The 23,358-nt window shown below is 37.0% G+C and overlaps 2 protein-coding genes across 2 annotated transcripts; one reads left to right on the forward strand and one right to left on the reverse strand.

The window, feature by feature from the left end:
* The first annotated feature begins 4,560 nt into the window (after positions 1-4,560).
* Positions 4,561-6,140, forward strand: LOC129718248 (sperm-associated antigen 1). Its single transcript, XM_055668831.1, has 3 exons — positions 4,561-5,468; positions 5,525-5,652; positions 5,711-6,140. The coding sequence occupies exons 1-3, from the start codon at positions 4,727-4,729 to the stop codon at positions 6,062-6,064; spliced, it is 1,224 nt and encodes a 407-aa protein (XP_055524806.1). The 5' UTR covers positions 4,561-4,726; the 3' UTR covers positions 6,065-6,140.
* On the reverse strand, positions 6,060-7,451 carry LOC129718249 (zinc finger protein-like 1 homolog). The gene is made up of 5 exons (XM_055668832.1): positions 7,226-7,451; positions 7,056-7,167; positions 6,796-6,989; positions 6,532-6,733; positions 6,060-6,473 (listed from the first exon to the last, which is right to left on the reverse strand). Exons 1-5 carry the CDS (start codon positions 7,325-7,327, stop codon positions 6,181-6,183), a joined length of 903 nt encoding a protein of 300 aa, XP_055524807.1. The 5' UTR covers positions 7,328-7,451; the 3' UTR covers positions 6,060-6,180.
* Positions 7,452-23,358: the final 15,907 nt, after the last annotated feature.

Raw genomic sequence — 23,358 nt, forward strand, 5'->3', positions numbered from 1 at the left:
TAAAGTTAACGAGTGTTTAGTGAATTAATTTGGTTTGAGATATTTCTACTTAAATTCTATAGTGAAGGGAAAGTGTAGTGAAGTTGTCCAGTTATGCCTGGAAAAAATAAAAAAGCTCGCTTTGATGCGGCATCAAGGAAACGTGAGGCATCTCCTCCAAGTGACACTGAAATTTCGACTAACAGGTATGATATTCTTTCTTTCGTTGGGGATCTAGAATTCCAAACTTCTCATACTGAGCATAAAGCCGTAATGAAGAAGGTTAAAGTTCCACCTATTGTGGTATTTGTAGCAAACTTGAAAGCATTTCGATCAGAACTTTCATCATTTCTATCGAATGTGAAAGTTAATTTTCAAATTGGTCGCCAAAGCGAAATTCGTATTTTGGCCGAATCTTTTGATGGCCATAAACATCTTTTACAGTATTTGACTGAAAAGATGTATAAATTTTACTCTTTTGATGCCAAAAACGAGAGACCGTTTAAGGCTGTGTTGAAAGGTCTCTCAAATGATCAAAGTATTGATGAAATCAAAGATTGTTTGTCAGAATCACTTGGTTTTGCCCCCAACCAAGTAATTTTGATGAAACGAAAGGCAAATGCTAAAATTTTTCAAACTGGAATACACCAGGAAAATTACTTAGTACATTTTGATCGTACCAAAGTACATAATTTAAAATGTTTAGAAAAAGCACGTGTTTTATTCAACGTGCGAATAAAGTGGGAAAATTTCCAGAGACATGGAGGAATCCATAATCTTACGCAATGTCGGAATTGTCAAGCCTATGGTCATGGAACTCGAAACTGCCATATGGCTGCAAAATGTATGATTTGTGGTGACACTAGTCACACGAAAGATATCTGCCCCGTGAAAGAGATCACTAATAGTTTCAAATGTGTCAATTGTGGGGGAAATCACAAATCTAATTTCTTTAATTGTCCTGTAAGGTCAAAAATTATTCCTTCTAGACAACGTAGGAATTCTAAACAACCTGTTGTCAATGTGGGTAATCAAAAGACTTTCAGTACTGTTCAGGCATCACCAGCACTTTCATTAGCAGGTGTGTCTGTAGGTAATAATTTAAATTCAGATAACAAATTTCAGAAAAATAATCCTGCTCAGGCAACACCAGGCTGTTCATATGCCAGTGTCCTTTCAGGTAATATTTCAAATTCAAACAGTAACAAACCATTCGTGTTTGGTGCCGAAAAGTCAGCCAGTATTGATTTAGGTAATCCAACTCCCGAAAAGATTGAACCTACAACAATCCATGCTGCAACTAATTTCCGTTTTGTTGAACTGTAACTCGATGTACGAGGCTGTTCAAGAAGGTATAAAATTTACAACTAATATTGTTATGAAATTGAAATTCAGCAATGATTTTGAATAATGCTGTCAATTTTCTAAATTGGAATGCTCGCTCTTTAAAAGCGAAAGAGGATGAATTTTCCAATTTTTTAACAGTCCACGATGTGCATATTGCAGTTGTGACTGAAACGCTTTTAAAGCCAAATATTAAACTAAAAAAGAACCCAAATTTTATAGTTCATAGGTTTGATAGAATTGATGTTGCCAGTGGTGGAGTAGCAATAGTTATCCACCGTCGAATAAAACATCGTGTTTTACCCCATCTTGAAACCAAAGTTATCGAGAGCTTGGGAATTGAAATTGAAACAAGTATTGGCATTCTATTTATAGCCGCAGTGTATTTGCCTTTTCAATGCACTGGTGAGCGAAAAAATTATTTCAAGGGAGATTTGCAAAAACTCACAAGAAATAAATCTAAATTTTTAATCATCGGTGATTTTAATGCGAAACATCGATCTTGGAATAATGCTCAAAGCAATTCCAATGGAAAAATATTGTTTTATGATTGCTCGGCTGGATTTTATTCAGTTTCATTTCCAAATGGTCCTACATGTTATTCTTCTATTAGAATCCATCTACAATTGATTTGGTACTAACAAATCAAAGCCATTCATGCAGTGATTTATTAACTCATGCTGACTTTGATTCTGATCATCTTCCCATAACATTTTCTATTTCCCATGAAACTATTTTAAATCCCACTAGATCTGTGTTAAATTATCACAAAACTAATTGGGATAGATATCGTTCTACGATCGAGGAAAATTTGAATGATGATATTATTTTACAAAATAGTGCTGACATTGACAGAGCATTAGAAAATTTTAGCAGCTTAATACTCAATGCCCGGAATTTATCAGTTCCTAAGGCAAGAGTGGAATATAATGCACCAATTATTGACAGTGAACTTCAACTTCTTATACGTTTGAAGAACATACGGAGACGTCAATACCAAAGATCTCGTGATCCTGCTTTGAAAATTATTTTTCAAGAATTACAAAAGGAAATTAAACATAGATTCACTCTCTTGCGAAATGAGAATTTCATGAGAGAAGTTGAACAACTAAAACCTTATTCAAAACCTTTCTGGAAGCTTTCGAAGGTTCTTAAGAAACCCTCGAAGCCCATTCCAGTCCTTGAAGATGGTGATTGCATTTTTCTAACGAATGAACAAAAATCTCAAAAACTTGCTCAGCAGTTTGAGAGTGTTCATAACTCCAATTTGAACGTAGTAAGTCCTATTGAAAATGAAGTAAACCAAAAGTATGTTCAGATCACCACCCAAGAATTTCTTTCCGAAGAGGTATTGGAGACAAACTTGAATGAGGTGCGAACCATTCTCAAAAAATTCAAAAACATGAAAGCACCAGGAGATGATGGGATTTTCTATATCCTCATCAAAAGACTTCCCGAAAACTCTTTAAATTTCTTGGTAAAAATTTTTAACAGATGCTTTGCACGAGCACATTTTCCTACGAAATGGAAAAATGCCAAAGTCACTCCAATTTTAAAACCCGAAAAGAATCCAGCTGAGGCATCAAGTTATCGACCTATTAGTTTACTTTCCTCTATAAGCAAACTTTTTAAAAGAATAATTCCTAATAGAATGATAACACATATTAATGAGAACTCAATTTTTGCAAATGAGCAGTTTGGTTTTCGCCATGGGCATTCCACTACTCATCAGTTACTTAGAGTAACAAATATGATTCGAACTAATAAATCTGAAGGCTATTCGACTGGAGCTGCTATTCTAGATATGGAAAAGGCATTCGACAGTGTTTGGCATAAAGGTTTAATAGCTAAAATGTCAAATTTCAGTTTTCCGCTTTGAATTACAAAAATGATACAAAGTTATTTAACTGACCGCACTCTCCAGGTTAACTATCTAAATGGTGAATCTAATAGATTGCCTGTTAGAGCTGGTGTGCCTCAGGGGAGTATCTTGGACCCAATCTTATATAACATTTTTACTTCTGATCTTCCTGATTTACCACCAGGTTGTGAGAAATCTCTGTTTTGTGACGATACAAGCATTTCCGCAAAAGGAAAATGCCTTCGTGTTATATGCAGTCGGCTTCAAAAAAGTTTATATATATTTCTTCATACTTACAAAAATGGAAGATTTCCCCTAATGCTTCAAAAACACAGTTAATTATTTTTCATCATAAGCCAAGAGTTTCATTTCTCAAACCCACCCATAACCACATTATCAAGATGAACGGTGTGGTCTTAAATTGGTCTGATCAAGGTAAATACTTAGGGTTAATTTATGATAAGAATCTTACTTTCAAGAAGCACATTGAAAATATCCAGTCAAAGTGCAATAAGTATATCAAATGTTTATATCCTCTTATCAACAGGAATTCTAGACTTTGTCTTAAGAATAAACTGTTAATTTACAAACAAATATTTAGACCAGCAATGTTATATGCAGTTCCCATCTGGACAAGTTGTTATGCAACCAGAAAGAAGACACTTCAAAGGATTCAGAATAAACTTTTGAAAATGATTTTGAAGCGTCCTCCCTGGTTTAGCACGAACGAGCTACATAGGCTCACTAATGTAGAAACATTAGAAAATATGTCAAGCCAAATTATCTGCAAATTCCGACAAAAATCGTTGCAATCCTCAATTGCAACGATTAGCTCACTTTATAGTCAGTAAGATAGTTTTAAGTTTATTTTAAGTTTCGTTTTATTCCTTTTATTCCTTTTTTTTCTTGACAAGTAGGTTTAATAATTTTCCTACAATTACATTATCTTAACTGCGTAAGCTAATAACATTCAATAATACTAAATAGCGTACACATATATATAATAGTGTTGAAATGGCACCATTTGTGGCAGAACACACAATACTAATTCTGAATAGATATTTTAGTACATAAATAAATCATTACAAACTCCCCCCCCCATTTTTTTAAAAAAAAAAAGGTTTTTTTTTATTATTCTGAGCTCAACATTAGATTATTTTTTCTTATTCTCAACTTGAAACAATTATTTTTTTCTCGCAATTTTGAACTTGTCTCTTACCTCAATTTGGAACCATTTTCTTATTTAGCCTTTTTGGGTCTTAAAAGGCGGGTTTTACTATTTTGAGTTGAATTTGAGAGCATTTTTTTGTGCTCTTACTATTCAAATATCATCACATTCAAAACCTTCGAATTCATGCACCGGATGGCAATGAGAATCGCAAACTCATCTCTCACTAAGTGAAATGACCATGAGAATGAGACCATGAGTGCAGCCTTCGAGCGTCCATGTTTAACGCATGCTATGACCGACGCACGTGGCGGCGCGCCACCATGGCAACCCAGTAACATCGATATAACAAGTATTTTTGTGCATAACCGAAAATGTCCAACAAACCCAAACGACTGCTGGAAAGATACGAAGTTTTGTTGGAACATCTAGATTTCGAGTACATTCGTCAGTGCAATGATGAGCGAGAGCTGGAGAAAATAGTGAAAATTCTTCGTTCTGGAGAGGAAGGATATTTTCCTCAGCTAACCTCGTTTGCCGAACAATCTTTGCAAACACTGAATCCCAACAGTAAAGTTCTACGAAAGGAAACCCCACTGGGCACCAAAGAGAGTGTGCCAACTGATTCCTGGCAGCAAATAAATTTGGATTTAAAGCAGTGGGAAACCAACATAACGGCTGCTCACGAGCGAATTCTGGATAGGAAACATGTACCGTTGCTTTCTATTCCTCCGATTCGAAATAGTTCCTCTAATATAGAAAGCCAAAAAACTTCTAGCGTAATTGTTGAAAAGCCACGCTACTGTGACTATCGAAGTTGGGATCAGTACGATCCCGATACCGAAATGTTGAAAATGGATCTTAGCGAGGAACGACACCGAGAATTACTAGTTCAGAAGCGTAACGATGAGAGCATTGATCGCAGCGAGGTCGATTTGGAGGCCGACACTCTGCGGGAACTTTCCGAGCCTGAACGGGAAACATTGGCGGGAAAATTGCGGGAAAAAGGAAACGACTATTTCAGAGCCAAAGAATTTGATAGTGCCCTCAAGGAGTATAGCGCCAGTATCACCGCTTTTCCAACTGCGGCATGCTTCAACAATCGCGCAATTACTTGTAAGATTATTAAAATTTTATTATTACATTCTGATGTCTTATGACTTCTTTTTCAGACATAAAGCAAACGAGGTATACCGAAGCGATCGCAGATTGCGATTCGTGTTTGAAACTAGAACCAAACAATTTGAAAGCTCTCCTTCGGAAAGGTGAAGCTTTGTTTAGCAGCCGAAGGAATCGTGAGGTACAATCACAAAATTATTTTAAAACGGTTAATGTTGTCATTCGTTGTTCATTTGCAGGCATATCAAATATACTGCAGAGTATTGTTGCTAGACGCCACCAACGCGATAGCTGTGAAGCGCATTAACATTATTCAACAGCAAATTTTTGATTTACCCCCAGTAAATGCACACCAAATTATCATAGAAGATGTGCGAAACGATGCTAACGAAGAAAACGACTATGCCGCTCTTATTAAACCTAAAAAGATAACCAAGGATAAACTTCCCAACGCGATCAAGCTTCTGGAGAAAGAAACAGCAAAGATGGTCCGAAATCACGCGACCGAAAGCCAACAAAGCGTTGAAATCCTCAACGAAAACTCCCGGAAGTCCAAAGTCGGCGCGAAAAAATCTCTGATCGAAGAACTGTAGATTATAGCTTTATTGGAATAATGCTTATTAAATTATAATAAAATAGAGGCACCTGGTAATGCATTTCGAAATGATATTAATAACTCATTTATGTTCTTACCATGACCTTGATTCACTCACTCCTCGTGGGGCAAATTTCGATTGAGCATAAAACCACCGATTTCACCACCGCTGTTGCTGCTGCGACGCCCGAGCGTGGCCAGTACGTACAAAATGCAAACGAATCCTATGCAACCGCTGGTCACCAGGAACCACGTTCGACGCCAGGGCGGCTTCGCAGCGGGAGCGTAAAACCTTCGCGACCAACGGGAAAGCACTTCCTGCGGGGTTCGCCGCTTGTATTTGTTATCATCCCGGTCGGATGCGCCTAGAGGGGATTCGCGCTGTAGCAGCGGGCGCCGGCTGCTGGCTGAAATTATCAAGTGAGATTATTATTTATTTTAAAATATACTTTCCACCCATTTTACCTTGAAAATCTAGACTATTATTAGTGTATGAGTCCATGTTTACGATTGAATGAGGACTGTCGGGTTTTTCATTCTGCGACACACCAACCGATAGAGCGTTCCGGTTCTGTGCTGTGCTACCTGCAAAGACGTTTTCATTGAGAGCTTTCGCTGAGTTTGCTGTAGCTGTTAAATTTGAATAGTCTTGCTTTTCCTCAAGTAACTGAAAAAAAACAGAAGCTTTGCTTATAACACTTCCAAACTAGAATGATGAAGAACTATTACCAAAGGCAATTCCAGCACGTTCCGTGCCCAGTTGGCTTGGCCCAGCCGTGTTCGCAGTATATCGGCAACCGGAGAGACTAGATTGGCGGGTGGAAAAATAGGATCGTTACATGTTGGGCACGTATGTCCCCCGGGTGCTGTATTGGCCGGTAACGATTGTTGCTTCAAGCTCAAACATTTCCAATGAAACACATCTGTAACGAACGAAAGTTGGAATATAATGAAACCGGTTTCTGGTAGGGATTCGGTTGTCAACTTACGATAGCATATCAAGCGGATACAATCGTCATCATCCAGCAGTTTTCCACACAGAGCACAACAGGAATCGAAATCGCTATCTTTCAACCACTGAATATAGGATTGGACTGTGCACTGAAATTTTAGTCATTAAAATCAAATTAAACTTGCTTCTTCCAAAATCCCGACTTACCTTGGTGTGATTCACGACCATACAATTTTCGCAAACATTTACCCGATGCTCGAAGCAAAACTGGGTTGTCACTTGCCGCTTTGGACACTTGCACAGTCCCATTGTGTTGAATCGAACCGGAACGACCTACCTAATAGTATTCAACAACTTCGCCACGTCTGTTCGAGGGAAAAAACTCTGGCAGAATTGATAAAAATATGTAATGAAATGCGCACACCAATGACAATGACAGCTGACTGACAAATGGATTGCGGAGACGGAGAACCAAGACAGCAAATGTTCAAAGGTGTTTCTTTTGCTGACCGTGTTGGAAGTTTGACTAAAATTTTGTAATTCAATCAATTTCAATCAAAATCAATTTTACATTATATATCATTGTCCAGAACAATAAAAAACATCGTTTTTGCCATTTTTACCTTGAAAAAGGGGGGTCGTTATGTATCTTAACGTGGTCCCCGTGGTTCTGCGGTTAGCGATGTCGGTCGGCTAGCTCTCCCACACGGTTGTGATGTCGGGTTCGATTCCCGATCAGGTCGAGGGTCTTTTCGAGCTGGAAATTTTCTCGACCCAGCACTGGGGCACGGTGTATCGTTGTACTTATCCTACAACATGCAAAATGTGCCGAAAACAATATCGATAACGTATTCTCTCAACTAATCTAGTTGATCGAGACCGCATTAGCCCCCCAGGCTAGCGTGCGATAATGTTGTTGTTGTTGTTGTTATGTATCTTAACAGCATTTTTGAAGTAGAATACTTCTCTCAGGAAGTTCGGCTACATAGGGATGTGAAATGAAAAACTAAAACCGAAAAAAGTGAAATATATGTCCAATTTCAAATGCTAATAAATCGGTTAGTATTCGATGGATTTCCTTCGTTCTTGCAGCAATAGATTGGAAAATCTTTTAAGATTCTTCCCAAAAGAAGATAATTGTAATTTTATCATTCACACTATTGTACTATTGAAAATAGTCAAGCCTTGTCAAAACAATAAATTCGACCTCTGATTGGTCGTTATATGATTGCTTCCCAAGCACGGTCGACAGAATCATATAGCTTGCAATTTTAAACATGCTATTTGGCCTATAAAAGAGCCTGTTTCAGTCGAAGCCGCTCATAATAGTTCTAGACAGCGACAACAGCAGTCATTCCTTAGCAGCAGCAGTAGTAGGGCAGTGGATACCAGCGATGGCGGAAAGCGGACACAGCTGTGGCGTAGCCAGACTTCCTGAAATCTCGCTCGCACAAAGAAGAGACAGTTTGCTTTGTGCTACAAGTCACGTTTCTCATTCAATCGCTACGTGCTGTGAGCAGCGTGCGAGCGAGAAAACTTGGGAATTTTTTGCTACGTACACGAAGATACCTCGTCTCTCAACTTAACGAGTGCGGTGCATGGGCGACTTGAGACAGCTTGCGTGCAAAATCTCGTGAGCACGTCTCGCGAGCTTGCCTCGCATGTTGCTTCGCGCAAATGGTGCGAGAAGGAAATTAATTTTGCGCAGAAGGATACAGGCAGGGGATTTGATGTTTTTTTATTTACGGTGTTATAGCAGCATGCATCAAAACACTGTTAGAATTATCAATGATATAACCTAGTTCATTTATTTATCAATTCAAAATTCTATGATTAATTCATTCGACTTTTGTTAACATGAATTAAGAACGTTTTGTTACTATACTTGTTATGATAACGGTACGAAAATGAGTAATATTTTTCTTTTCACCGGATTCAGAGTGTGTTACGTTGGTTAACAGAAGTGTTTCTTTCGTCGGTTTAGATGTCATTGACTATCTTATGATAGAACTCTGTTTTGTAGTTCTAAGAATAAAAAATGTGGTTTGAAATTACAACATAAGTTTTCCGGAGTTAGAAATAGTAAAACCATTAGAATTGTTTATATTTTCTAGTACATGTTGATGTTGGATATAATTTTCGAATTGAGTACACTAAAGTCGCTTTTTATGCGGGAAATACATGCCGCGTAAAAAACCGCGTAAGTTCCGGAATCCGCGTAAAAAAAACGCGTAAATTCTGCAATCCGAGTGAAGAGGAACCGAAATCCGCACAAAAAAAATACCGCTTAAATTCCGGAATCCGCGTAAAAAACACCGAATAAATTCCGGAATCCGCTTAAAAAAGCCGCGTAAAAAGTGACCTTAGTGTATAGATATTGCAAATCAGGTTCTGAAGGTTCGTGATAATCTGATCGTAGTTATATAGTTTTGTGAATTCTTCCGATTAATACACCTACAGAAGGGTCTGATGGCATATATCTTATGTAGGTACGTTAGGCAGCCTATACACCAGAGAGACGCAGAGACACTCTCCGTTAAGGCAACTGTCAACATCAAAACGGATAACGGCAATGCAAAATTATACAGCTCCCCCGTTTTGATGTTGACAGTTTCCTTAACGGTGAATGCTTTGTCATTTCTCTAATATACAAGTTCACTAAGGTACAGTACGGGCGTCTCGCTCAGTTCGTAAAGCTATGAGACATCGTCTGGTGCGCCGCAGTCTCTTACCGAAAAAAAAAGAAAAGAAAACTCTCGTCGCTTGAGTAAAAAGCGCGTGTACAGGAAGTCTGTGTACACGAGAAAGTCTCACGAGTCACGAGCTGTAGCGCACAAGCTGTATCAAGTATGTACAGTACGGGCGTCTCGCTCAGTTCGTAGTGCGAAAGAGAAGCAAAAGAGCAACCTGCAAATTGCATGTGACGTGTCTCGTCTCGTCGCACATACATGGAAATTCTACGAGCGAGAGAAAGATTTCTCTCGTCGCTTGAAAAAAAAGCACGTGCACAGGAAGTCTGGGCGTAGCAGTGGATAGCGCACTAGTTGCAACAGATTCCAGCAATGATAGCGGCTGATGCAGTGAGGCACTTTAGTGAAATGCAGTCTCTGAGCGATAGTGGGCACTAGTAAATGCATTCAATGAAACGTTGACTCATTTTGACAACACGTGAGCCGTCTAGTTTTGAGTGTTAAATCAGTTTTTCACTGTTTGTTTTATCACAAGGAACACTTCATTCGCACTGTCAATGATAACGCAAAGATGTGATCGGTATCTCATCCGATACTAAAATGAACAACAAACTGTCCTTTTCAGGATGAGATAAAAACATGATTGAAGAGTTAATATTTTATAATGAGTTAATTCGGATTTTCAAATTTGTAAAAGTTATAAATTTTACCTTCTCTCCGTGTGTCAGACCGTACTGAATTATCTTTTCGTTCAGTCATGAACACGACAGCCGAAACTTTTACTATCTGCATAAAAATCAATTCTTCGCATAATCAAAATTGAAAAACAAGCCCCAATAATGACAAGCAACTTACTATATTATTGAAAATGGTCAATCCTTGTTGAAGCGCAAAATTTGATTGATTGATTAGTCGTTAACATGATTGCACAGTCGACAAAAACATAGACTTTGGAATTTTAAATGTGCTCTTTGTCAGTATAAGAGTAACGATGGGAAATATCGACTGATGCGGCTATCGATAGTTATCGATGATTTCTTACTCCTATCGATAACTATCGATAAGCTTTTCATCTCTATACAAGAGCCTGTTTCAGTCGAAGCCGCTCATATAAGGGACGAATGACCGTTTGGGGTTGAAGTCCCTTCAAAAGAAATCAATCAATCAATCGAAGCCGCTCATAATAGTTCTAGACAGCGACAACAGCAGTCGTCCTCCCTTAGCAGCAGCACCAGCGATAGCGGATAGCGGCCACAGCTGTGCCGTAGGAATAGATAGCGCACTATTTTCAGCGGATCCCAGCAACGATAGCAGCTGGGCCAGCTGATGCATGGACAGCGGATACCAAATGGCAGCGTATAGCGACCACAACTGTGGCATGGATATGCGCACTAGTTGCAGCGGATCTCAGCATCGATAGCGGCTGATGCAGTGAGGCACTTTAGTGAAATGCAGTCTCTGTGCGGTAGTGGGCACTAGTAAATGCATTCAATGAAAAGTTGACTCATTTTGACAACACGTGATCCGTCTAGTTTTGAGTGTTATATCAGCATTTCACTGTTACTTTATCACAACGAATACTTTGTTCGCACTATCAGTGATAACGCAAAGATGTAATCGGCATCTTATCCGATACTAAATTGAACAACAAATTGTCCTTTTCAGGATAAAAAAAAACTTGATTGAAGAGCTAATATTTTATAATGAGTTAATTTACATTTTTAAATTTGTAAAAGTTATAAATTTTACTTTATTTCCGTGTCTCAGAACGTACTGAATAATCTTTTTCTTCAGTCATGAGCACGACATCCGAAAAAATTTCATCTCAAAACATAAAAATTGTCAAGCCCCAACAATGACAAGCAACTTACTATACTATTGAAAATTGTCAATCCTTGTTGAAGCGCAAAATTTGATTGATCTGATTAGTCAACGTTTATTTACTAGAAAAAATGACTGACACGCAAGGTTATCTTTCTTGTAAAAGTATTCTACTTCAACCTTGCGGTCGTGGCTTTGCACACAACCCTCCTGTTATTTTTTCAGGCATTTTTCCCATACATTTAGAAGTCACTGATAATGTTTTTCATGGTAAAATTATTGTCGGTGGTAGATTCAACAACAAAAAACGTTGTTAAAACATGGTAATGACAACAACCGTTTACAAGCTTACCCAACAAACATTTGGGCTGAATAAAACAGCTAATAATTTAAAATGGCTGAATAAAGTCTGCATACAGGTGAAACGGATTGCCACAACGCTCAGGTTGATTTATCAGCTGAACAAGCAATAAATTAAGGTTTAAAAAAACTTGTGAAATACTCCATGCCACTATTCAATTGTTGGCTGGTTAAGCGCTATTTCGATTTAAAAACTAGCTATGAGACAACATTAATCAAACACTAAACGAACTGGTTGAATAAACGCTTCTTGATACTTACCAAGTAACATTTTTTTGGCTAAATAAGCGCTTTTATAACTAATTTATTCAGCTGACGGCTGAACATAGGTCGAATAATGTATTTCTAAGCATTTAATCAGCTTGTAATCAGTCGGTTTTGGAGAACCAAATCAGCTACCTGTTACATTCGGCTTCCTAAATAGCCGAACACGGGCTTAATAAGAAATAACTCAGCCATTTGAACAACTTTATACATGCCGATCGATTCTGTAGAAGCGATTATTCATTCTTTGTACAGCTTGTAGAAAAACTCTTTTACAGCCAACAGCAGCTGGCTTATAATATAAATAAGCGCCTATATGACAATTCCATGGCTAAAATTGTACATTCTGTTTTTCTTAAAACGTGCTTTTTCAGCTTTATTACAGCTACGATTAATATAATTCAAAATATATATTCGTCTAAATTAGACAATTTTTTTATTGTATAGGCGAATCGAACACATCTAAATCTTTCGATTTTTTGCACTTCTGTGTGTATTTTTCATCGCTTATTTTTCTATTATTGTTAGTGAAAATTACCTTTTTAGTATCCAATTCTCCAATTCCAATTGCAAAAAAAAAAAAACTCGAATCTCGAACTCATGCTCATGAGGTTCCTGGTAGAACACGTTGCCGATTCGTCTATCTTGACATACATGCATAGGTATCGATTTAACCCGTACATATATTTCCAGTTTATTTCATAAACAGTTTTACAGTGGCTGTATATATACTGAATTGTAGCTGAACAAGCGCTTAGCATTTGCATCCCTAACTGTAGAAATTGTAGAAATCATTGCTAGTGTATCCATTCCGTAAACAGAAACAAACAGTTCAAACGAAGAATAATGACAGTTTTAGCAGCACGGCTAGCCGTACCCACTAATATTAAAATTCTACAGTGCCTTGTATTAAATCGATCAATTACAGAGAACAGTCACTTTGACAAAACGTGTTCTATCGTGTTCTTGGGATATGATACAAATGCTGAAGCGCGTGTTCAGCTACAATTCAGTATATGTACAGCCAATGCACAATTGTTTATGAAATAAAATGGAAATATATATCGGTACCGCGTTCTACCAGGAACCTCATGAGCATGAGTTCGAGATTCGAGACTGGCAGTAAATTAATTGGATAGGTAATTTTCACTAACAATAATATAAAAATAAGCGATGAAAAATGCACACAAAAGTGCAAAACATCGAAAGATTTAGATGTGTTCGAATCGCCTAAGTAAAAAAAATGTCTAAGTAAGACTATTATATATTTTGAATCATAGCTGTAATAAAGCTGAAAAAGCACTTATATAGACTATAAGCCAGCTACTGTTGGCTGTTAAAGAGTTTTTCTACAAGCTTTACAAAGTATGATTAATCGCTTCTATAGAACCGATCAGCATGTATAAAAGTTGTTCAAATGGCTGAGTTATCTCTTATTAAGCCCGTGTTCGGCTATTTAGGAAGCCGAATGTAACATGTAGTTTAGTTCTCCAAAACCGACTGATCAAAGGCTGATTAAGCACTTAGAAATACATTATTCGACCTATATTCAGCCGTCAGCTGAATAAATTAGTTATAAAAGCGCTTATTTAGTCAAAAAATTTTTCTTGGGTACAGTAAAAATAACGTGTTTTTATTGTAACCATAAGAAAAAAAAATGCCTGAAAAAATGCTGTTAAGATACATAACGCCCCTCCTTTTTCATGGTAAAAATGGCAAAAACGATGTTTTTTATTGTTCTGGACAATGATATTTAATATAAAATTGATGTATCTACAATGAAAATCATAGTTAAATCATGGTATAGCTATGTACAATTACAGCAATTTTTAAGGTTTTTTTAATGTTATTTTTTTCGGGTGATTAGTCTATGAATTCTACTTTTATCCGAACTTTTGGTTTGGATGTTTTTTATTGTTTTGGACAATGATATTTAATGTAAAATTGATGTATCTACAATGAAAAACATAGTTAAATTATGGTATAGCTATGTACAATTACAGCAATTTTTAAGGTTTTTTTATGTTTTTTTAAAGTTATTTTTTTTCGGGCAGCCCATCTAACGATCATGAATAGAATTCTATTCAGCTCAATTTTTAAGTAATTAACCGTACTTTCAAGTTTGCATTTGTTGAATAAACTACGAGTAGCATGCAAAGCAGCTTCTAAACCGAACTAGAAAGTTTACATCAAGTTCGGATAGATCGCTGTACAGAGCGCTATTCAGCTAGAAAAGAAAACTTCAGAAAACTTAAAATAAAAATCTATTTGCAATTTTTCAATTCCCTCCACTCATTATTCGTGTTGGTATAACCCCAAGATAATCATTTACTGAAGAAATCTAGATCAGAAGAGTAATTGCCTGGCTCCATTCATTATTAAATTAAATATTTTTTATTTTGCAACTTACTACACCAAGCTTCGAGCTCGTGTCTTCCCTCTTTAAAGCCTAGATTCATACCACTGCTCCGTTCCCGCTATATGAGATCAGCATCGATTTCACTCGATGTGCTGATTTCTCTTCGTTACCTACACTTTCATGGCTAGGAACATACCGGGTCTCTCTTTCAGCTTGAAAGTTCAGATAAAGTACAGGCTAGAAAGTTCAGAGAAGGCTGACGCGGAACTTTTTCTGAACTTTCAAGTTTAGGAAAAGTACAGGCGGAACGCAATGTGAACCTAAGTCTGACAGTTCTCTAGTTTGTTTTGATTTTACTGCATTTTGTTGGTAATGTAATTGAAAAAGGTTGTGAACGCAATATTTTCTTTTCAAAAATTTGTTGAAAATTTATTCTGGTAAGGAGTATATACAAAATATGATAAATGATCAAAGTCGATGAAAACTTTTTAGATTAATAGATATGCTGTTTGCTGTATTCGAAACGAGTTGTTGGTAAAATAGAAAACTCTCGGTGGTGTCCGAGAAATGGGTTCGGACCTCCAGAACCGGCAACATCATGCTGTGGCCGAACGTAAAAAACACCCAAGATTTGGACAAAATGTTCAGGGATGAAAGCATCACGCGCAAACAAGTGTCTAACGGGAATTCACAGCTTACATCCGGTTTATTTTTTCTGTTGATCTGAATTCATAATTGATTTCCTGTAAGATAACAAAAGAAAGTGCTTAGATAGAGAAAGCCTTCAAACACCCTAACATTACCTATTGGAATTATATCTTTGTTTTCCTTTTGCCGTTTATTTAGATAAAAAATTTCCGATGATAATAAAATAAACCACTTTTCTTTATTGTTTTTGAAAAACTCATTTTTCATCACTAATCCTGGAGCAAACTTCACTTTCGCCAAAGCCGAGTCGGAACCTAAAATGAACTTTAAAGTGGAAATGAAGTACGACATAGACTTCTCCTGAACTTTCGTGCTGATTAAAGGTACGGATAAATGGTAACCGAACTTTAATTTCCGATGGTTTGTGAAGTTCACGTGTGAACTTTAAGGTTCTAATGAAGAGTAGCAAGCAGCTTCTACTGAACTTTCGTGCTGATTAAAAGTACGGATAAAATGCTAACAGAACTTTAATTTCCGAGGGTTTCGAAGTTCACATGTGAACTTCATGTAAACTTAAAGGTTCCAATAAAAGGGAACACGCAGCTTCTCATGAACTTTAAAGTTGCTTTCAGGTGTTGACGATACTTTATTTAGGATGAAGTTCGGTTTGTGAGTAATGTGTCCTGTTGTTCAGCAAGAAAGTTCCACGGAACCAAATCAGAACTTTATGTGAACTTCTAAGTTCGTGTGTTAAGTGAAATTCGAACTTCTGGTTGCTTGGGAAGATTTCGATGGTAACGATTACGAAGGAGAATCGGATCGATTAAGCCAGCGCTCCTATCCATTTGGAGGAGATAATTATACCTCACGACAGAGTCGTAATAACCTAGAGGGAGCCAACCAAAACGGACTGGAGCAGGAACAGATCGGACCAACAAAGGCCCAGCTTGAAGCGAGGAAGGTACGATGAGTAAATTCCCAAAATTCTCAGGCAAACCTAAACAGTGGTAGCTGTTTTACACTTCCTACATCTTACGACGCATGTGGTTACTTAACAGCTGCAGGACTGCGGTAGCATTTGGTCAACCCTCTATTGATAAAGGGCCTTGTAGCAGAGTTACCGGATCGCGAACAGTGTAATTGAGTGCGCTACCAGAGAAGCAATGCTGCTGGAGAACCAACTCTGCGATGACGCTTGTGTAGCGGATGTTGACGTGCAGAGCAAGCCAATACAACAGCCTCAAGATCCTCGACAAGGGGTTTCGAACGAAGATCTGCACAAACTGCTCAAAAGTCACTACGCGTTAGAAGAGTCAGTAGTGGTAGTTCCTTAAGAAACCGGTGAGGAAAAACGGACCCGGGAAATATTGTATGAAGCTATCAAACTAGTCGGTGATCGTTTTGAGACCGAGTTGCTGTAGAAGGAAGATTGTCAAAGATTTTCGGATTTAAAGATAGCTTTCCAATGGTTTTAAGAAGGATAAAGCAGCTAGAGAAGCAGTTAGAAAAAAAGGCTTGGGCTGTACGAGAATGTGTGTAGTTGTAGACAAATAGACGAGTACCAATATAAAGGGTACGCCTTGTATGGGACGCTGCAGCAATCGTCCAAGGAATCTCCTTGAACTCACAGCTACATACATGCAAGTCCAGACTGCTGGTTCCCCTGATCAAGCCAATAATCGGTTTTCGAAAAAGCTTGGGTGAAAAGCTTCTGTACCGAAAAAATACAAACAGCGAACCAAGTGTGTACGTTATGGACGTAGCTCTTCAAGTCCGGTTCAGTTTGTGAAATAAAAATGCTAAAGAATTAACATTAATTAATTTAGTTGAAAGTTCGTAAAGCGATCATGATTATGCTTGTACAGTGAACAAGTATAATCAGTTAGTAAAGACAGTTAAAAGACTTAAAAAGGAAAAAGTACGTTTGCAGAAAAAAAAGTTACATACAATTTCATACGTTAAAAAGAAAAATGCTTTGATCATATACTTCACCGGAAAAACAAAACGATGAAAACAGATATATAGAGTGAACTTCGACGAAACGCAGTTAGACTCTTGAAAGGAGCTAGATTTTCCAAGACAACGGAGCTGATGGCATTGGGCCCCTATTACTAGAGAAATGGTTGAGAATACTTAAGATTGACAAAGGTTCCAGCGAAAATATTAGAATAATTTTGCATGAAAAGTCGAAACTATTTGTGCCTGCAGAAAAACTGGTTTGATGAATTGGAACTTCTTCCCAGCTTTACATATTTGGGAAGAGCGAAACCTGACATTTTGTTGGGTTTCCAGAGTAAGCTGAGTGACGGTAAATTCTCACCTGATTTTGCAGCTGTTTCGGTGTTGGTTGTCATGATCAAGGAGTCGGCGTCGAATTTTAGGCAAAGCATTGTGTATTTCCTTAGTAAGAACGGATTCAAAACCAATGACTCGCTTTACATTGTGCACAATGCCTTAAAATTTATCGAAAGCACAGTATTTATCCCAAAAGTCATAGGCTGCGACCAAAAATCGTTCGATCAGTTTACGGCAAATCAGATATTTTGTACACAACACTGAGAATGTGTGTTGTTATTTGATCTTCCCCATGTTTTAACGTCATCCGGAAACAACTTGACGCTGTTATAAAATGGGAACATAAATAAAATCCCTATATTATGAAGACTGTCAAAGAATCCCTAGAGCCGCATCGAAACTCATGAAACACTGAGCATTACGGTTTCCTCAGTCATCACGCTACTGATAATGTTCGAAAACTTTATAGGGTAACATTTCCGATCAGTTTTTCTTTTTAATTTAATCTTCTAGTGCCCAGTGCCGCCTTTAGACGGTCTTCAGTTAAACCTCTAAAAAGCTTGAATAAGAACCTATAAAATGTTTTTAATGTTTCATGGTGATTTTTTCGAAGTCCGTATAAAAATAATTTGGGCACTAGAGGGTTAACCTATTCCGAAATAATTTTTGTTATTCTCTTGCTGTTCTTTCAATTAAAGTGGTTTTTATTTCAACTTCTATCTTTAAGAGATTTCTGGTTTTCGGTTCGAATTCAACTGTTAATTATTTATATCATTCTGATTGTCCTTTTCTGACCTTTTAATATTTCAAGCTAAACATAAATATATCAGAATGTAGATCAAAACCAAAGATGTATTTGACTATTAGGTGTTTTAAAAGTTGTATTCCAGCCATGGGAGTCCTTTTTTATATTATTCTTTATGATTTTTACAGTTAACTCGAGCTAACTAGAAGTTTTGTTTCTCCCAGAAGAGAGAAAACCTGAAAAATAAAGAGCAAATCTGAGTAACTCTTGTGGCCTTGAATAACCATCTTCATACCTTTTTTCCACCGCAAATATACACATGAATGTTGCTCGGTACAACCGTTCATATGTATTTCTTACTCTCAAGGTAATCAAAGATGTGAATCATCTGAGAATTTCGGAGTAATATTGAGTAAATTAGAGTAACTCCCAAGCATAAGAGTAATTCAGATAAAAGTGAGTAAATTTGAGTTTTTCTGAGAAAACGTGAAAAATAAACATTAATCTGAGTAACTCCCGTGTCTCTGAATATCCATCCTTAAACCTTTTCCCCACCGCGAATATAAATATGAATGTTATTCGGTCTCACCGCTCATATATTTTTCTTGTTCTCAAGGTAATCGAAGATGTGAATCATCTGGATATTTCGGAGTAATATTGATTACACACTTAGTTTCTTTTACCGAACTCATCAAACTTTTTACTGAGTTTTCAACAGCAGAGCCATCAGCCATCAGTAATCTGTTCGGTAATTCATTTGCTTGACAAGTGTTCGGTATTGTTACTGAAACGTCAAATAAAGAAGATAGCTCAGCAAAAATTTACAAAGCAGCCATCAAAAGTTGCTGCCTGAGTTGGCATTTACAAAGCTGACGATTCGTCACAAATTTACAAGCGTTCAGCAAAATGCAACTTAAGCTTTTTCCGGTTTTAATAATATAGATAAATATGAATGTAACTGTTCCTATAGTTGCTATTGTAACCAATGATTGATTTTATACAGGTATTTCGGATTGTTTAGATCATTATACTGATGTTTCATGATCATTCGATTGAAGTTAGATACGGTTTATATCATGGCGAATGAAGACTTTTTATTAAGGGGTTATATACCTTTTTAGTTTTCGAAAAACCGAAAAAAAAATTATTATATTATCTTCAAATACAACATCTTGAGAACATTTTCACAAATTTTCATAAAGATCTGAGCAATAGGACGAAAGTTAGAGCGATTTGCAGCGCTCATCGCCACGGCCGCATAAGGTAAACTTGAAACTTTACATGCGATTATCTCGGAATAGTGTTTTCCGAAAAATGACTTTGCCGTGATCCTGATTGCGGGAAAACTACTGAACCGATTTCCTTCATCTTTTTTTTTTCAATTTTCGTTATTAAATTCACCGGTCCTTGAACGATCGCTTTTTGGAACATACAGTTACATTTTGCCGCAAAAATATTTTTAATGCAATTTCTAGCGCTCAAAACGTGCATTTTTTGGGAAAAACGTTCCCATTTGCACTGAAAACAAAATACTCATAAAAGCGATCGTTCAAGGACCCGGCACACTTCTAAACCAATGAAATAATATTAGTTTTTTTATTTCGGTTGACCCGCTGAGAATAGCGTTTCGGGGAAACGGCCATTACTCCAGTCATAATTGGTATATCTCAAAATCAAACGCATTTTTTTGTTGTTGATAAACTGTACTTTCAGAAAAATACCCCTTTGATGCAATGAAAATGGTGTTATGCACTTAAAAAGTTTGAATCAAACTTCCCTCGTTTTTCTCGACCAAAAAGGTATATCACCCCTTAAAGGCTTCGAGTGAATTAATCAGCTGTGATGGTAAATTTGAAAACGCGATACCGTTTCTTGATTTTTTTTGCCCAAATGGCTCGTGAAACAGTTCAAATAACACAGCCACGAAACTTTTCTGGAAATCTCAAAATGGTGGACTTCTGATGTGCGATTCTGTTTTGACAGATGCAGACAAATTACCGAACAGTATGGTAAAAAAAGAAAACAAAAGTTCAGTAAAACAATTAGAGGTTTTTCAGCAACATCTGGATAAGTGCTGATAGATCGTTAAATTTTTACCGGACTATGAAAAAATGCAAAATATATTTTAGTTTATTGAAGGGGTCAGCAATGTCAGCAACTCGTCAAGTTAATTTTATTGAACAGTATTTCGGCAAAAAAAATTACCGACATCTGTAATTTTTCAGGAAATTACAGAATGATCAGGAAAATTTCAAGTTTACTGATCGTGATCGTAATAAAAATTACTGAACAACTAAGATGCAAATAAGTGTGTAGAGTTACTCCCAAGCCTAAGAGTAACTCAGATGAAAGCTGTGCTGCCCCTCGGGCTTATTTTGTTTTCCGTAACTTTTTTTATTTGCCTACAACTACATTTGCTGTATTACGAAGACAGCTAATATACATTTATTATGGTAAAGCTTAGAATAATAATATATCATTTAACAATTTTGAAATGTAGAAAGAGATTCTGAATGAATCTTAGTAAATAAACCAAAAATTCACAAGCATTCGCAGGCTCTTACTCTTCTATGAATGTGTACATTTGGGAATTTACTCTTTCGATACTATCCGGTCACGATTATTTAGTGAATATCGAAGATAAAATTAAATAAATATCCGTTGCGAAAACTTACAATTCTTGTTGAGTAATGTATGGTAATAATATTAATGAGATAAACTTTCAATCACCATCAGCAGCAGCAATGCAGATTTTCTTCGTTTGCACACGAATAGAAATGTACGAACAAAAGTGTACCACTGCAATACGAATAGTACCGCTGCAGTACGAATAGGAGTGTACCGCTGAAATTTACGAATAGAAGAGTATCGCTGTAATCATAGACGACGAGAGATCTTCGGCTTTTTACTCCACTGTTGCTTTACTGGCTTATTTTCTTTCAAGACATAAGTTTTTATTAGGTTCTGCAGGCAGGTTTAGAAATTGAGAATGAGGATTATTTCAAACTTCTCGGAAAACTTTCCCCTTCGAGGCATCATATTAGTCTAAGCTCATGGAAGCAAAAATAAATTGACCTATTGGGACGGGGAGAGTCTGTCAATTTTTATTTCGATATTGATACAGAAACTATCACAGGGATGGTGTCCATTCACGCCGTCTGTGCTAGGAATGCTCGCATGTAATTGGTCCATTATTCGCGTAAATTTGTCATTGAAACTTTTTATCAATTTTACGCTTAGCAATGAAATTAGAGTGATGACTAGCATGGTACAAAATTGTTCTACATTTTATCTATCCAACAACATATTGGTTATTGTTATCCATCATGTGGTTATGTTGTTATTGACGTTTTTAAACTGACGCAACATTTGCCAGTTTCATTTCCAATTTACAGAATGCAAGATTGAAGTGTTTTAAAGGTTTCACGGTGAAACCAAATGTGCAAACTGATTAAATAAGGTGCTCTGATGCTGGTTTAGCACCTCCATAATAAATAATTGTAGGTTAGTTGAAAAATTACTAATATTCTATTAGCCATACCCGAAATGCGGTAGTGTGCAGTAGAGATGGTCGGGTATGGGAAATTTGTTACCCGTACCCGACCCGTACCCGACTAATCGAAAATTTTCAAACCCGTACCCGACCCGAACCCGTAGTCTGGTTTGTTTAAAATACCCGTACCCGACCCGAACCCGAAAAATATCTATTCCAACTACCCGTACCCAACCCGTACCCGAAAGAAAACAACGCCGAAATTGCTTGAACCCGACCCGTACCCGACCCGTCCTGGATTTTTTTTTTTCAAAATACCTGGGTACCTCGCACGTTATATGCACTAATTGTCATATGTGGTTTCTCGAGATGATGGCCGGAGTTAGACAAAAACCGAGTGTGAATGTGAACGCATGTTAATGAACCCAGAGTTCCAGGCGGATGGTCCACTATAAGGAAGAGATCCACTATGAAAAGTGCATGTCTGGTAAAGTTAAAAAAGCGACGAGTTTTATGTGAACATCGCAGCAACCTGAAATCTTAATATTATAATAAAGTCAAAGTTATTATTGTTTATAACTTGAGAAAAAGTTAATAATTCATTTGCATTTACCAAAAACCTGTAATTTTTTAGTACAGATTCGGTGTCACCGATTCAATCTAAAAATCGGTATAACACAGATATTTCTGTACATCCCTGGTCACAGTGCAAACAAAGACTATGCTATCGCTGTCAAATCTCATATACATATTTGCTTCGTACCAAACACAGTAGAGAATCGGTGGCCATCCGCCTGATTTTATTTTACGTCAGCTGTTTCATAATATTTTTCCTTTTTTGCTATAATATTGAAGTGCCTTAATCCAAAATGTGGCTGCAATATCATGAGATCTGTTTTTTTTATAACTTTTCGAAGTTTGGCATACTGACGTTTTTTGACATGTGTTTAAAAAAAATTCATTACTTTGAAACAGCTTCAATGATAGCTTGGATTTTTTTGGTGTCAAAGAAAATGTTGATCCGTAGTTAGTTTGTATGTATTACCTATTTTGTTTTAATTTAAAAAAAATTTTTTTTTTCGCAAAATTTGGTTGATTTGAGGTGTTGTGCAAAAGCTACGTAATTTGTTTCTGTAAGGAGAACGCCCTGTGGCTAAGGGGAAAAGTGCCAAAATCATTAATAATTAGGTCACCTGCTTTATGGACGGCCCCAAATAAAAAATGGAATGGAGATTGGTGTTCAGCACACCAAAATTAAGTAATTACCATTTTTTTGTCGCATTTATCCACACTTTTTTTACTTAATCAGCCCTTGTATTTAGTTGCCTTACTGTGCAATGCTCCGCGGTTTTCCTCACAAATATGAAAAAAAGCCTGGCAAAAATTCCATTTAACTCAAAATGGTTGCAGGAAGAACTATTGACTTTCACATTAGAAAGAGATAGCATGATGCCATTCCCTTGGTGCGAACACTGCCAACAACTGTCAGAATAGGTATTGGCCGATCTCTCGTTGAGTGAGAATGGGCATTTTCTTGTTCGATCTTTCCGATTATCGACACTAAGAAAACACCTAGGTTTGAAATGTTAAAAATTAATTTCTCATAATGCACGAAAAGCAAATTACCCGTACCCGACCCGTACCCGACCAATTGAGAATTTTTCA

The sequence above is a fragment of the Wyeomyia smithii genome, chromosome 1 (assembly GCF_029784165.1).
Source record: "Wyeomyia smithii strain HCP4-BCI-WySm-NY-G18 chromosome 1, ASM2978416v1, whole genome shotgun sequence".
Lineage (NCBI taxonomy): Eukaryota > Metazoa > Arthropoda > Insecta > Diptera > Culicidae > Wyeomyia > Wyeomyia smithii.

Excerpts from the sequence above, each read along its gene's own strand:
- LOC129718248 (XM_055668831.1), top strand. The coding sequence starts at position 4,727 with ATGTCCAACAAACCCAAACGACTGCTGGAAAGATACGAAGTTTTGTTG. Across the intron at positions 5,469-5,524 it reads CAACAATCGCGCAATTACTT|ACATAAAGCAAACGAGGTAT; the intron begins GTAAGATTATTA and ends CTTCTTTTTCAG. Across the intron at positions 5,653-5,710 it reads GCAGCCGAAGGAATCGTGAG|GCATATCAAATATACTGCAG; the intron begins GTACAATCACAA and ends GTTCATTTGCAG.
- LOC129718249 (XM_055668832.1), bottom strand. The coding sequence starts at position 7,327 with ATGGGACTGTGCAAGTGTCCAAAGCGGCAAGTGACAACCCAGTTTTGC. Across the intron at positions 7,168-7,225 it reads TGGTCGTGAATCACACCAAG|TGCACAGTCCAATCCTATAT; the intron begins GTAAGTCGGGAT and ends CTAAAATTTCAG. Across the intron at positions 6,734-6,795 it reads ACGTGCTGGAATTGCCTTTG|TTACTTGAGGAAAAGCAAGA; the intron begins GTAATAGTTCTT and ends GTTTTTTTTCAG.